The sequence below is a fragment of the Oenanthe melanoleuca genome, chromosome 7 (assembly GCF_029582105.1).
Source record: "Oenanthe melanoleuca isolate GR-GAL-2019-014 chromosome 7, OMel1.0, whole genome shotgun sequence".
Lineage (NCBI taxonomy): Eukaryota > Metazoa > Chordata > Aves > Passeriformes > Muscicapidae > Oenanthe > Oenanthe melanoleuca.
In genome coordinates this window covers 2,166,459-2,181,152 of record NC_079341.1, presented here as the reverse complement: position 1 = coordinate 2,181,152, position 14,694 = coordinate 2,166,459, and the positions used below count along the sequence as shown (strand labels likewise).

Below are 14,694 nucleotides of genomic sequence, written 5' to 3'. Positions count from 1 at the left end.
CTCAAATCTCCCAGTGCCGGGGTGCCACTGCCCGCAGGTGACACCACGTTTCACCCATCAGGGACATCCCAAAGTCATATCCAGAGTGGGAGGGCAGGGGTGGCACTGGGGACAACGTGCTGACATTGACAATCCCGCCGTGACAGATGAGCAGCTGCTCTTCCCCCCACGCCACAACCTGTAATTTGCAGCCCTTGCCCCACAGGTGATGGGAAGAGGGGCAGGAATGGGGGCAGAGCCCAGCTCAAACCAGGTGGTTCCCTCCTGGGAGCCCTGATGAACCGGGCCAGGCCCCACTAATTAACACTGACAGGCCAGGTTCGGATGTGTCCAGTGGGAAGGGATAAATCAACCCCCAGAAACGGGTGTGGGCAGCAAGGGATAGCTGGGTTTGTCCTCCCCCATCCCAGAGGGCAAGCAATTATCTCCATGACTTTCTAGTTAGGGTGTGCTTGGGAAACATCCTCCCATCCATAAATAACTTCCACAACTGCCTGGTGCTTTCAGGTGTCAAAAACTAATTGTGCTCAGGAGCAAAACAGCTCGGGATGACATGAAACCAAGTCAAGGGCTTTTTGGAGCTGCTCTGCTTCCACCCCCCACAGCCATGACTGGTGGAATTCCAGCTGCGGAATGGGACAATCTGCTTCAGATGCCACAATTCGGGGGAAAAGGACCAGGATCTGAGTCCTGAAATGCCCAGCGCTGGGTCCTCACCTTGTAATCCTTTATAAACCCTTTTTAGTGGCAGTGATGGTGACACGGGGCAGATCACAGGCTGGAGTCTCCCATCCCAGGAGGAAATCCCGCATTGTGGACCCCACAAGGAGCCCCTGATGCTGGCACAGCATGGGAGACACGTGGTGGAGGGTCAGCCCCAGCTGGTGCTCCAGCCTGGCACACAGGGTGACATTCCACCAGCACATAACTCCCGGGTTAAATAACTGGGAGGGCTCCACTTTTAAAAGAGGATGTGCCCCAGGACTGGATTCCCAGGGGATAATTAACACAGCTGCAGCTCTTCAGCAGGGAGGTGGGGAGAAGGGAAGCCTTGCATTTTTACTCAAGCTAAGAGCTATTTTTTTTTATTATTGCTATTCCTGTAATTGATGGGAAAAGGGGAAAAAAAGGAAAGTAGTGCAGTTATAACTGGAAAGAGTTAGGGGAGGGGTTCATTGAATTATTTACATCTGACAAAGATGGGCCACTATAAACTAACTGTAGCACAGGACCTTTCCATATTATATAGAGCTGTTAAAGAGAAATGCTTAAATATCATCTAATTTCCAATAAAAACTGGACAAAATCAATGCAGCTTCAGCACGAGTTTATATTTCACCGGGGCAGCAGCTTTGAAAGAACAGCTGAGCAGCAGCAGCATCTCCAAAAGCGTTTTTGGGGGGGTTAAAGGCATGACCCCCTCCCCTCCTCAGGCACAGGGACGTGTGTGCTGGCAGGGCCCATCCCACAGCCTGTCCCAGCCACATAACTGGGCAGTGCTGTCACAGGGAGGGTGCACATATAAATGTGCAGGGGGCAGGGTGGCTCACACCTCGCTCTGCCCGGCCAGGGATGCTGATCCAGGGGGGGATGAGTGCCCATCACCCAGCAGAGCCACCCCCACACTGCTCCCAGGTAGGTTTGGGGCACGGTGGCATTGCCATCCTGCCTGCCCCATCCCTCAGTCCCACTGCCATGGGTGCCTGTTTGAGGTTTTGGGGGGCTAGGAGGGAATGCAAGGTGTAAATCAAACACTCTGGAGGAGGAAATGCTGCAGGCTCCTGCACGGTGCTGGAAACTTCTCTGGGAAAATACTAATAATGATAATAATGCCATTCCCTGCTGCCAGAGGGCAGCTGTAAATCAGGATGGGGGTGCCAGAGGCTCTGCACATCTGGATGTTTTAACCCAGCCTGGTGGCTTTTGGAAGCAGGAGGGCTGAGATCTCCCTGGGGTGAGCACTGAGTTGTGTGGCAGCTGAACCTGGGGGACAAGCTCTCCCCAAACCCTTCTGCTGCTGCCAGGAATGAGTTTTCCCGGTAATGGGAAGCTGGAGCAGGCAGTTTAAGCCATTATTAATAGACACACTTGATGTGAGGAAGGGAAATGCTTAATGTTTTGTTCAATGAGGTGTGCTCTGCAAACAGCACGGGGAGAAGGGGCTGGAGACTGATGAGGGAGAGGCTGCAAGTGCTCACTCTCACCCCTTTTGGGGCTCTGCTCTGTGCAGGGGTTTCCTCCACCACCCAAACTCTGCCTGAAGGCAGCAAGTGCTTTACAAACCCTTGGAACCTCCTCATTTTCCTTCCACAGCCCGCCAGGGGTTCTCCCCCTGCTCCTGGCCAGCCCCAGGACGCTCCCCAGTTGTCCTGGTTGCTCTCTGCAGTAAATCCCACCTGCCTGTGGAGCTGCATTCCCTTAAATCCACAGCAGCATTGCTTCATCCCTGGCTGGACACAGCACTTGGCTTGGCTTGCAGGAGCCCAGACCCGGGGATCTGTGGATTTGTGTGCCAAGGGAACCTTTTCTCTGCACTCTGCTGTCCCAGGCTGTTCTGAAGCCCCTCTGAGACTTGAGTGTTTATATGCAAATAGATACTGATTGAGCAGGGTCACGGGGTGTTTCAACACACCCTCAAGGGCAATTTAATGCCAGACACACACACACACCCCCCCAATAACGAAATTAGCCCAGGTCTGACCCACAAGGTCTGGACTCCCTGCTAAATTTACCCAGGGAGGTAATCCCTGCCTGGGGAAGGTGACCCCTCTGGAGTGAAGGCAGGATTCCTCCACCTCACCACAGAAATATTGCAGGGCTCTGAGGAGAGGGGAAGCCAGCCAGGCTCTGGGAACGAGACCCAGGACAAGTTCCTGGGGTAAATGATCCCTGTCTGTGCCTCTCCCTGGATCTCCAAACCTGCTCCTGTGCTGGCTGAAGGACCCCAGGGGATGGGGGGGATGTTTTTCATACCAGAGCAGTGCTTGGAGGAGGTGGTTCAGCTCATGCCAGAGGGGGAATGGGCACAGAAAGGTTGTGTGGAACAGAGCAGCAACAGGTGGTGAAAGCAGAGAGAAAAATGAGGGGGTTTGGAGCAAACCCACAGAGAGCCTGTGGACAGCCAGGTGGGAATGCCAGCCTTGAGGTGAAGGGGAAAAGAAGGAGAAAACACAGGAGACCACCTAGGATGGCCTCAAATCAGCTCCCATGAACATTCCCATGAATAAGGGCAGTCCTTCACCAAGAACCCCTCAGCTCAGCAAACCCCATCCTGCATGGACACACCTTGGAGTTTTTGGGGCTCCATGCCTTTCCCACAGTCTCCAGGGCCAGAGGTGAATGTCACCACAGCCATGCTGAGCACACACACAGAGTGCCTCACTCTGGTGGCTCTGGCAGCACAGGATGCTCAGGATCCCCAGGAAGGTCCCAAAATGTTCTCCCAGCCTCAGGCTGACCCCACGCAGAGGGAACCATGCAGTGTCCCAGCTCTGGTTTAACATCCCAAAACCTGCTTTGACCAGGCTTGTTCCCCAAAGAGGTGAATGGGAGGGCTGGGAAGGGGAGGCTTTGTCACCCAGAGCCTCCAAGGGATGAGATGCCAGTGTCTATTCTTGTCCCCAGCATGGATTTCTGTGGTGACCTTGAGGAGAGGAGCCCTGGGGAAAGTGGGATCAGGGAAACTCAGCTGGCATCCCATGGCAGCAGGGTCTGGCTGCTTTCTCTCTCCTATACAAGGCACTGGCTGGGAGAGCAGCTTCCCCTGCCAAAGCCCCAGGAGGGTTTGTACCTCACTGGCCTTTGCATCCCTGCAGGCACATCCCAACATTCCAGCCTGGGCCAGGAACACATAGCCCAGATTTTTCCAAAGAGCAGCCACAAGGCTGGAATCTCATATGGGCACCTTCATGAAAAAAAGAAAGGGGGTGGAGAAAAGAGCTCAGAGGACACAAATAAGGTTACTGGGTATGGACAGACAGCAGTTGACTAAATTTCTTTATGTTTTTTTTTTTTTTAGTTTCCTAAGCACTAGGCACTGTTTTCCTCCCAGCCTAAACACTCCTGTCCTGAGTTGGAGCCACCAAAAAATCCAGCAGTTCAATCCAAGAGGTGCTGCTGCAGCATCCCTGGTGACCTCCTGACCCTCACTGTACCCTGTGCCCATCGTGCTCCAGCCCCTCTGGAGTTATAAATACTCCACAACACAGCCTGGCCTGGATTATAATTAGAGAATGAGCCAAGAGGATGGAAACAATGGACTATAAAAGCCTGGCTATCCCCCCAGGCAGGGCCTGCACGCTGGACAGCACTGGGATGTCACCAGCAGCTGTGACAGCAAAGCTGAGGATTTCCTCCAGACTGGACCCAGAGCATCCCTCAGCACCTCGTGCTCCCATTGCCAGGTTTTACACAGCCCTGGTCAAGGGGGACCTGAGGAGCCTCCAGGTCCTGACTGAGAGGTACCACCTGGATGTCAACCTGGTCTTTGAGATCAGCAGGAACGAGCTGGAGTGGCAGGTGAAAAGCCAAGCCTCCTATGGACTCTCAGGTACTTTTCCTTTAAAGGCCAGGCCAGGAGAATTAAATAAATGGGTGTTTACTAACCCTAAACAGGAGAGCTGCAGTGCATTTAGTGTTCCCAAGGTTTCTGGTCAGCCCACAGTTCTGGCCATTAATATTCACCATTTTTAATATTCTCTTCTGCACGTACTAACCCAGTGGAAGTGTGAAATCTGTGCATCCACATGGTTTCTTCAGGTTGGGATTAGACACTCTGTATATTGGGGATGCTTTCAGGAGGGGTCACAGCCCAAATTCCTCGTGGTCCTGTCTAGAGGGATAAGATGCCCTCAGGATGGTGGCACCTCCTGAGGTGATGCTCCTGTGGAGCACCATGCCCAGGAGATGGTCCAGGAGGTCCTGAAGCTGTTGGGAAATGCAATTCCTCACTCTGGCTGATCCCAAACCCAGCACATCCCAATCCCAGCCCTCCATCACCCTCCCACCTGGCCTGAGTCCCAGCAAAGACAGCTTTTCCTTTCCTGGGGAATTCTGAGCTGCCTCTTAGCTCCTGCCAGCCTCTTGCACACAGGACTGGTGCCCTGTGCCCAGCAGGGTATTGGCTTTCCTGCCTGATTCCACCTGAAATCCTGCTCCTGGGTGAGCACACACCCAGGGAGTTTTGTTTCCCCTCTTGCCTGCTGCAGTCAGAGCCACCAAGGGCAACCAGCCCCTCCTAAAGCTGGCAGAGGTCAGGAAAATTAAGCCACCAACACCAGAGGTTTATGTTCAAAAAGGAGACATTACTTTATTCAAATCAAGGAAGAGACTCTGAGATCTCTCAAATTTTTGGAGGATGCAGTCTCCCTTTTATCCCATTTTCCCAGACTAATTTCCCTTTCACTTCCCCCTTGGGCTGAGGTACTTGAGAGGCACAGACTTCCCAAAATGCCTGATACCTCAGATTCCCCTCTAATGTATAACTCTCCCTTTAAATTTTCAATTCTTATAGAATTCATGGGTTTTCCCCATTGCTTCTTTCACCTTCCAATATCCAATTTCATTTATCCAAACCTACAGTTTGTTTGTAAATATATTTTTCCACTCATCAAATCAGTGGAATCCATCCCATTGTTTCTTTTGCCCCTCAGTGCTGGTTTTACCTACCAGCAGACCCACAGCTTGTTTGTAAAAACAAATCCATCATTCCTCTTGTGGAGAAAAATGGGAAAAGAGGTGTCTGGAGCTGGCTCAGCCACCAGGGTGGTGGGCAGGGGATGGGAATCCCATCCAGGGCATGGGAATTCAAGGGAAAGGAATCCAGGGGATGGGAAACGAGGGATGGGAATCCAGGGATGGGAATCCAGGGATGGGAGCCCAGGGGATGGGAGCCCAGGGGATGGGAATCCAGGGGATGGGAATCCAGGGATGGGAACCCAGGGGATGGGAATCCAGGGGATGGGAATCCAGGGATGGGAATCCAGGGATGGGAATCCAGGGATGGGAGCCCAGGGGATGGGAGCCCAGGGATGGGAATCCAGGGATGGGAACCCAGGAGATGGGAGCCCAGGGGATGGGAATCCAGGGATGGGAATCCAGGGATGGGAATCCAGGGATGGGAGCCCAGGGGATGGGAGCCCAGGGGATGGGAATCCAGGGGATGGGAATCCAGGGGATGGGAGCCCAGGGGATGGGAATCCAGGGGATGGGAATCCAGGGATGGGAGCCCAGGGGATGGGAATCCAGGGGATGGGAATCTAGGGGATGGGAGCCCAGGGGATGGGAGCCCAGGGGATGGGAGCCCAGGGGATGGGAATCCAGGGGATGGGAGCCCAGGGGATGGGAGCCCAGGGGATGGGAGCCCAGGGGATGGGAATCCAGGGATGGGGATCCAGAGGATGGGAATCCAGGGATGGGAATCCAGAGGATGGGGATCCAGGGATGAGAATCCAGGGGATGGGAAACAAGGGATGGGAATCCAGGGATGAGAGCCCAGGGGATGGGAACCCAGGGGATAGGAATCCCATCCAGGGCATGGGAATCCAGAGCATGGGAATCCAAAGCATGGGAACCCAGGGGATGTGAATCCAGAGGATAGCAATCCAGGGATGGGAAACGAGGGATGGGAATCCAGGGATGGGAATCCAGGGATGGGAATCCAGAGGATGGGAATCCAGGGGACAGGAATCCAGAGGATGGGAATCCAGGAATGGGAGCCCAGGGGATGGAAATCCAGGGGATGGGAATCTAGGGGATGGGAATCTAGGGGATGGGAACCCAGGGGATGAGAGCCCAGGGGATGGGAGCCCAGGAATGGGAATCCAGGAATGGGAGCCCAGGGGATGGGAGCCCAGGTATGTGAATCCAGGGATGGGAATGCAGGGGATGGGAGCCCAGGGGATGGGAACACAGGGAACAGGAATCCAGAGGATGGGAATTCGGGAATGGGAATCCGGGGATGGAAATCCAGGGGATGGGAACCCAGGGGATGGGAGCCCAGGTATGTGAATCCAGGGATGGGAATGCAGGGGATGGGAGCCCAGGGGATGGGAGCCCAGGGGATGGGAACACAGGGAACAGGAATCCAGAGGATGGGAATTCGGGAATGGGAATCCGGGGATGGAAATCCAGGGGATGGGAACCCAGGGATGTGAACCCAGGGCTGGGAGCCCAGGCCGACCCCGTTCCCGTGTCCCGCAGGGCTGTGGGCGCTGCAGGAGCGGCAGGAGCTCAGCTCCCCGCTCTGCCTCGCCGCCCGCCACGGGCACTCCGAGTGCCTGCAACACCTCCTGCGCCGCGGGGCCGACCCCAACCTGGCCCCGGGGGGACAGGGACCCCTGCACCAGGCCTGCCAGGGCGGGCACAGCCTCTGCGTGGAGCTGCTGCTGGAGCACCGAGCCGACCCCAACCTGCAGAGCGACGAGGGGCTGGCCCCGCTGCACCTGTGCACCAGCCCGGGCTCCCTGCGGTAAGGGGCGGCTCCCACGGCATCCCTCCCTGGGATGGGCTCCGGCATCCCTCCCTGGGATGGGCTCGGGCATCCCTCCCTGGGATGGGCTCTGGCATCCCTCCCTGGGATGGGCTCTGGGCATCCCTCCCTGGGATGGGCTCTGGGCATCCTTCCCTGGGACTGCCCTGCCCTGGGATGGGCTCTGGGCATCCCTCCCTGGGACTGCCCTGCCCTGGGATGGGCTCTGGGCATCCCTCCCTGGGACTGCCCTGCCCTGGGATGGGCTCTGGGCATCCCTCCCTGGGATGGGCTCTGGGCATCCCTCCCTGGGACTGCCCTGCCCTGGGATGGGCTCTGGGCATCCCTCCCTGGGATGGGCTCTGGGCATCCCTCCCTGGGACTGCCCTGCCCTGGGATGGGCTCTGGGCATCCCTCCTTGGGATGGGCTCTGGGCATCCCTCCCTGGGACTGCCCTGCCCTGGGATGGGCTCCGGCATCCCTCCCTGGGATGGGCTCTGGGCATCCCTCCCTGGGATGGGCTCTGGCATCCCTCCCTGGGATGGGCTCTGGGCATCCCTCCCTGGGGCTGCCCCTGCCCTGCCCTGCCCTGGGATGGGCTCTGGGCATCCCTCCCTGCGGCTGCCCCTGCCCTGGGATGGGCTCTGGGCAGCCTGGGCTGTGGCAGGTGTCCCGTGGCAGGCGGAGCTGGGGTTTGAGGTCCCTTCCAACCCAGACGGATCTGGGATTCCATGGTAACCTCGCTGTGCATCCCCTGTGCGCACAGCCCGGGAGTTTTGCCTGTGGGATGCAGAATAGATGCCACAATCCATGGCCAGGCTTCCCACATCTCCCAGCAGCCACAGCAGAGACAAAAAAAAAAAGGCATTTTGGTGCCAGGCACATTGCCCAGCCTAAGTCTACTTCCCCTAGACAGGAGCCACCCAGCATCAGCTTTTCCTTCCCCCTCTTTCCTGACTGTTTCTGCTAAAGTCAGCATGTCCTGCATCCCACATCCAGCACGCTTCCCCCAGGAGATGCTCAGGATGGGGCTGTGGGATGTGGAGCAATGCTCCCACCACCTTGGTTCATAGTCAGGCTGCATCCATGTGCATCCACATCTCACCCCGGATCAGCATCATACAGATGAGCACAAAATTTGCCTGGAAAAACACAGAAAAATACAGAAAAATATGTTTCTGTAGGACTTTAAGTGCCTAAATTATTACACACACAGAATCAGGGTTTTTTTTTGTTTGTTTTTTTTTTTAATGAAGCTCAGCCACTTGATATTATCCTGAAGAAACTTCTTAGGGCCATAGTGAATTCCATCACCTGCCAGCTTCCCTGGCTTCAATCCTCTCCCCTCCAGGCAGGCAAGATTAACTGGAAGTAGGTGTTGAAAGCAAGGCTCCAGCATATCAGGGACCACAACACAGGGAGAGGGCTCTGGAGAAGGGAAGCAGCCAGAGAGGGAAAGATTTGATCCCAGCTTATAAATGAGAGTCTCTGCAAGATGCCCAAAAATCCAATATGAATCAACTTCTGGTTCAGCCAAAAATCTAGGGGTGAATCCTTGGTGCCACGAGGGCTGGAAGGACAGGGATGGGAAAGGGAGGGTGCTACAAGCAGCTCAATGATGAACAAGAGCTGGATTTAATTCCATCACCTGAGCTCTCTTTACACCTTAAACTTCATCCTCCAGCCCATCCCAAAAACCCAATGCTTCTCCCCCTGAAGAGATGGGGTGACCAAACCAGCCCAGGCTGTGCAGAGAATCTCCTGGACCACAGAGCTCCAAGTACCCTGGTTTTGCTTCCAAGCTTGGGAGAAAAAAAAAAAAAAAAAAAGATTTTTTAATATGCATAAAAACTGACCTGTTCTCCCCGATTTGCATGTGCTTGGAAGGCAGAGGGGGATGGCAGCACAGCCACCAAGGGGATCAGACAGCCCCAGCGTGGCCAGAGCTGAGTTGTCAGCCCTGGGATTTTGGGGCTTTATAGTGGAAATGCTGAGAGCCCCTTCACTGCAGCGCCGGCGCTCCGGGGGCTGCTGCAAGAACTGAGCCAACTCCCTCGGAAGATCAAAAATTAATAGACATTTCAGACAGGGTTTGAGGTTTCGACCACTGCTTGTTCAATGGCAAAGACTTTGCTAAAGTTAGAGACTGAGGAGGTCAAGCTTTGGGTAACACAAACATTTCCTCTTTGATTAGGGGGAGACTACTTTACCTCGCCTCCCTTTTTTTTATTTTATTATTTTTTTCGTTGAGTAGTAGATTTTAGGTCATCCTTAATTTTTTACTGACAACAAAGAGCAGGTCATTGACCTACATAGAGAGCTATTTTATTTTTCTCCCTCTCGATAACAATGGCCAGAACACCTATGTGCCAGGTTCCTCTGTATTCCCATATACTCGGCAATTCACCATGGGGGCAGGACTTAAAACCTTTGAGCCTCTCAGTGACTGGGATAAAAAAAAATTATCTGGGCTTCCTTCCAGCCATTTGAGCTTCAGAATCCATGAGATTTCAACAAAAAGGATATCAGAGCTTTAATCTAGGAGCTTTTTGAAGAGATGGAAAAAAAAAAGTTCCAGTAAAGTTCAGTCTTACCTTCTTCACTTTAGGAGCTGTTCATGCCAACGTCGGCCTATTTAGTAGAGTTCCTCTCCTTGACCTCTTTTTTACAGCCGAGATAATTAACATGGTGGGGTAAGATGAGTCTCTAAATTCACTGCACTCTCTCCCTGGCGCTCTCCCTTTTCCCTCTTAAAGCTGGGGATGATTAAAGGAGCCTGCCTTTATTGGCACCCCGAAAAAAAAAATAAAATAAAAATAATTGAGGGGGAGAGGAAGAGCCTCGGCGGGGAGGGGAGGGGAGAGCGGGCGTGGGGCGGTGGGAGTGTGCCTGGCAGGGATGCAGGACGCAGCTCCTGCCTCCCATCCTGGCAGGAAGGGATGCTGAGCATCTGCAGAGCCCTCCTGCAGATCTCCCCGAGCATCCCAGGCTTCCCTCACCGCCCAGAGAGGAATTTCCCTTCTCCTGTGAAGCCAAGGGATGGGACATGAAGATGTCAGCCCTGCTTCCAGGCTGAGCAATTCCCTTCTCCAAGCCTTCCCTCCACCCTGGCAGCTGGAAGAGGAGTTATCCACCTCCTCCAAGCCCCCGGAGCTGAGGGATGGGGATAAATCATCCAAGGGGCTCCATAAGGAGCAGTGGGACAGGGAGCAAGCAGCAGGGGGGCGGAATGGGCAGGAGACAGGCGCTGAGCAGGAAGGCAGGTGCCTGAAAAGGTCACACACGGCTCCCAAGTGCCAGGGAGATGGGGACTGCCACCCTCCAGCTGCTCCAGCATCATCCCAACACTCTGCCCCTGTGCCAGGGGGGGAAAGCCCAGGGATTTGGAAAGGCAGCATTTAGCATCTTCTAGTGCTAAACTCCATCCTCTGCTCTGTTTAGCCCTGCTAAACACAGCACCCATCGTTTTGGGGAGGAGCAGCTCCTTGATGGGTCCTGAGCCAGAAATAAAGAGCCCGAAAGCAGCCCAAGGCCTGGCCCTGCTCCCTGGGATGCGACAAAAGAAAGTTTTTACAGATAAACCTCGCCCCCACCGCGGGGACGGGAGGCAGAAACAATCAGGGGGTTTTTCCTTAAGGGAACCGGGGCCCGAGCGGGTTTTTGGGACGGGAATTTTCCCGCAGCCGCCGCTGCCCCAACCTCCTGCTCCTCCTGCTGGTTGTTCATCGCATCCCATTTCTAATAAATCCCACTTTCCCAGCCTGGGCATTCTTCATCCCAGCCAGTAAGGAGGGCAGTGGGCACATCCTGCCCTGACTCTCTGATGGGTGAAGAAATAAAAAAATCAATCAATCCCAAATAATTTTCTCCCGTTCCGTTTGATCCAGGAGCCCAGGGGAGGGTGAAGTTGGAGCACTGGCACCACTCATCCCGAACTTCCTTTACCCTGACTTGCCCAAGCAAGGAGAATTCACCCATCACCTGCAAATGGGTTGGGAATGGCTGGGAAGTGAGTTTAAATTAGTCAAAATTAGGTACCAGGCTGGATGGAAAACAAACTTGTTTGTTTTGCCACCAGATTTCTGCTGAGATAAACAGAAATCTGAACTCAGGATACTCCTCCAGTATTCCCAGAAAATTGGAGAGGAGCCCTTTAAAAAGCAGCAAGCCATTGCTGGCCCTTATTTAATGGGATTTTAGTCTAATCTGGTGGCAAAAACCAGGGTGGGAATGAAAATACAGGAAGGCAGAAACGCTGGGGAAGTGTTGGAGCTGGAGATTGCAAAGGTTAACAAGAGCATCTCCCCAGAACCTGCTGATGCCCAGATACCCAAACAGGAGGCAAATGCTCCTGCCTGGCTCCCACCTTTTCCAGTCACTGAAAGATCATCCCTCATTCAAAACTCCCTCTGTGCCCAGGGAGGAGCACACAGGGGGAAAATTCAATATAAAACCTCTTGGGTTTCCTCCAGCAAGTGAGCCTTGGAACTTGGTAACCAAAAATGTGATGCAGAAGGATGGCATTTCCACAGGAGGATGTTTGGGATGTGTAGCAGGAGATCAAGAGGAACTGAGCTCCCAGGGTTGAATTCTCTGTAAGGGAAGATCCCCACATCTCAGGATGCAGCCCCTGGCTCTGCTGTGGGATGATCCCTCTGTGCTGCCTGTGCAGGTGGAAATCTCCAGCCTGGGCACTCTCACCCAAACCAGGGCAATGTTTGTGTCCAGGGTCCCTGGGCACAGCTGCCTCCTTGCCTGGGAATGCTTTAATCTACCCCAAAAAAGAAGAAAATCAGAACAAAAGGGGATTTTTCTCACAGGCTAGGATGCTGCATTTTTACAGCCAAGTCAGCAATATTTTTTCCCCCATTTTTCCCTGCAGAACCCTTCTTTGGTTTGCCCTGAATACACTATTTTAGGGTGCCAGAGCTACCTGTGACATCAGGATTAAGCTACTCCTGAGAGGTCCCAAGAGAATAATTATAATCAGGGCTACAAATTCCCTGCTGATAAGGATGGACAAGACCAATAAAAGAGACTGAGTGTCTGAGTGATCTCCTCCAACAGCAACCAGCAAGCCCCAAAAAAGCCTCAGGGAGACAAAACATTCCTTGAGAAAGGGAATCAGCATCCTAGAGGGAAAAAAAAAATCCTGCAGGATTTTTTTCCTGGCAAACTCAGGCTTGAGATGCATGGGAAAACAGCCCAGGGAGGTGTTTGTGGATTCTGCACTGCCAAGGACAGTGAAAACCCTCTCACCTCCCTGAAAATCCTTGGGAGGTGATGAGGCAGGTCCACAAAAAGTGAAGTCAGTAGTATTATCTCATTCTTTTAGAAGGGATATTTTTCCCCTGGGCCAGGAGAAACAAGCAGTATCCTGGTGCTGTCCCTCCTCCCTGAGGTTCCTCTTCTTCCCCATCCCTGCTCAAAAGGAAAAGGAAAATCCATTTTTGTGTCCAAGCAAGCGAGCCTAGGATGGTCAATGTGTTCAGGATTGGTCAGGGATGGTCAAGGATGGTTCAGGACAGTCAAGAGAGTCGAGGCTGGTCAAGGACACACAAGGTGGCCAAGGGTGATCAGGGTGGACAGGGATAGTTGAAGGCAGCCAAGGATGGTCAAGGATGGTCAAGGATAGTTGAAGGCAGCCTAGGATGGTCAAGGATAGTTGAAGAGAGCCAAGGATGGTTAAGGATGGTCGAGGATGGTCAAGATGGATAAGGAAAGTCCAAGAAGGTCCAGGATGGTCGGTGATGGTAGAGAATGGTCAAGATATTCAAGGATGGTCAAGGATGGTTGAGGCTGTTCAGGATGGTCATGCACGGTCAAGGATGGCTAAGGAAGTCCAAGATGGTCAAGGATAGTTGAGAATGTATTCAAGGATGGTCAAGGATGGTCAGGATGGCTAGGGAAAGTCCAGGATGGTCAAGGATGGTAAAGAATGGTCAAGATATTCAAGGATGGTCAAGGATGGTTGAGGATGTTCACAGTATTCAATGGTGAATGATGGTCAGGATGGCTAAGGAAAGTTCTGGATGGTCAAGGATGGTTGAGAATGGTCAAGGTATTCAGGGATGGTCAAGGATCATCAGGATGGCTAGGGAAAGTCCACGATGGTCAAGGATGGTTGAGAATGGTCAAGGTATTCAAGGATGGTCAAGGATGGTCAAGGATGGTTGAGGATGTTCACGGTATTCAATGGTGAAGGATGGTCAGGATGGCTAAGGAAAGTCCAGGATGGTCAAGGATGGTTGAGAATGGTCAAGGTATTCAAGGATGGTCAAGGATGGTTGAGGATGTTCACGGTATTCAATGGTGAAGGATGGTCAGGATGACTAAGGAAAGTCCAGGATGGTCAAGGATGGCCATCCATGACTGATGCTGGTAAAGGCACAGAGGGAGACATTGCCCAACCCACCTTTGCCCTCACTGTGGAGGGCACCAGGGCGCCGTGCCACCCTGCCCAGCCTGTGCTGCTCCCTCCCCAGACCCCCGAGTGCCACGACCCCACCTCCAGCACCCTGCCCCCCTCACCACCCGCCCGTCCCCTCCGCAGGTGCGCCAGGCTGCTGCTGCGGCGCGGGGCGGCCGTGGAGCTGCCGGGCGGGGCGGGAGGGGACACGGCGCTGCACGTGGCCGCCAGGCATCGCCTGTGGCACCACGCCCGGCTCTACCTGCGGCGCCGCGCCCGCCCCGACGCCCGCAACGCGCGGCAGGAGACGGCGCTGGGCATCCTCTGCGGCCACCCCCCGGCGGCGGGGGACGACTCCCGGCAGCTCTTCCAGCTGCTGGCTGCCCACGGGGCCGACGTGGAGGCCCGGGACGAGAGCTGGAGGAGCCCCCTGCACCGGGCGTGCGGGGTGGCCAACGCGGAGCTGGCGCGGCTGCTGCTGCGGCGCGGGGCCGACGCCAACGCCATCGACTACGACGGCGTGTCCCCGCTGGGCTGGGCCCTGCGGGGGGCTGCTGGCCACAGGGAGCTGCGCCCCCACCTCACCGTGCAGCTGCTGCTCAACCACGGCTCCCGGAGGATATGGCCCCACGCCTTCGTCAAGGTGCGGCCCAGAGCGCCGCCGAGCACCGCGGCTCTTGTGGTTGGGAGGGTTTGGGAGAGCTGCCCAGGGCTGGCAGGGAGCTGGGGAGTGATGGCAGTGAAGGCCCAGCCAAGGGCAGCATGGAGCCAGCGCGGCTCAGAGGGATTTTTCCCCGCCATGAGCTGCCTCATGGCG

The 14,694-nt window shown here is 54.6% G+C and overlaps 1 protein-coding gene across 1 annotated transcript in view; it reads left to right on the top strand.

The window, feature by feature from the left end:
- Positions 1 to 4,254: 4,254 nt before the first annotated feature.
- ASB18 (ankyrin repeat and SOCS box containing 18) overlaps positions 4,255 to 14,694 on the top strand; it is an 11,780-nt gene continuing 1,340 nt past the window's right edge. The window contains exons 1-3 of the mRNA XM_056496505.1: positions 4,255 to 4,549; positions 7,201 to 7,468; positions 14,022 to 14,520. Coding sequence (XP_056352480.1) covers positions 4,255 to 4,549; positions 7,201 to 7,468; positions 14,022 to 14,520 — 1,062 coding nt within the window. The remainder of the gene's footprint in view (positions 4,550 to 7,200; positions 7,469 to 14,021; positions 14,521 to 14,694) is intronic.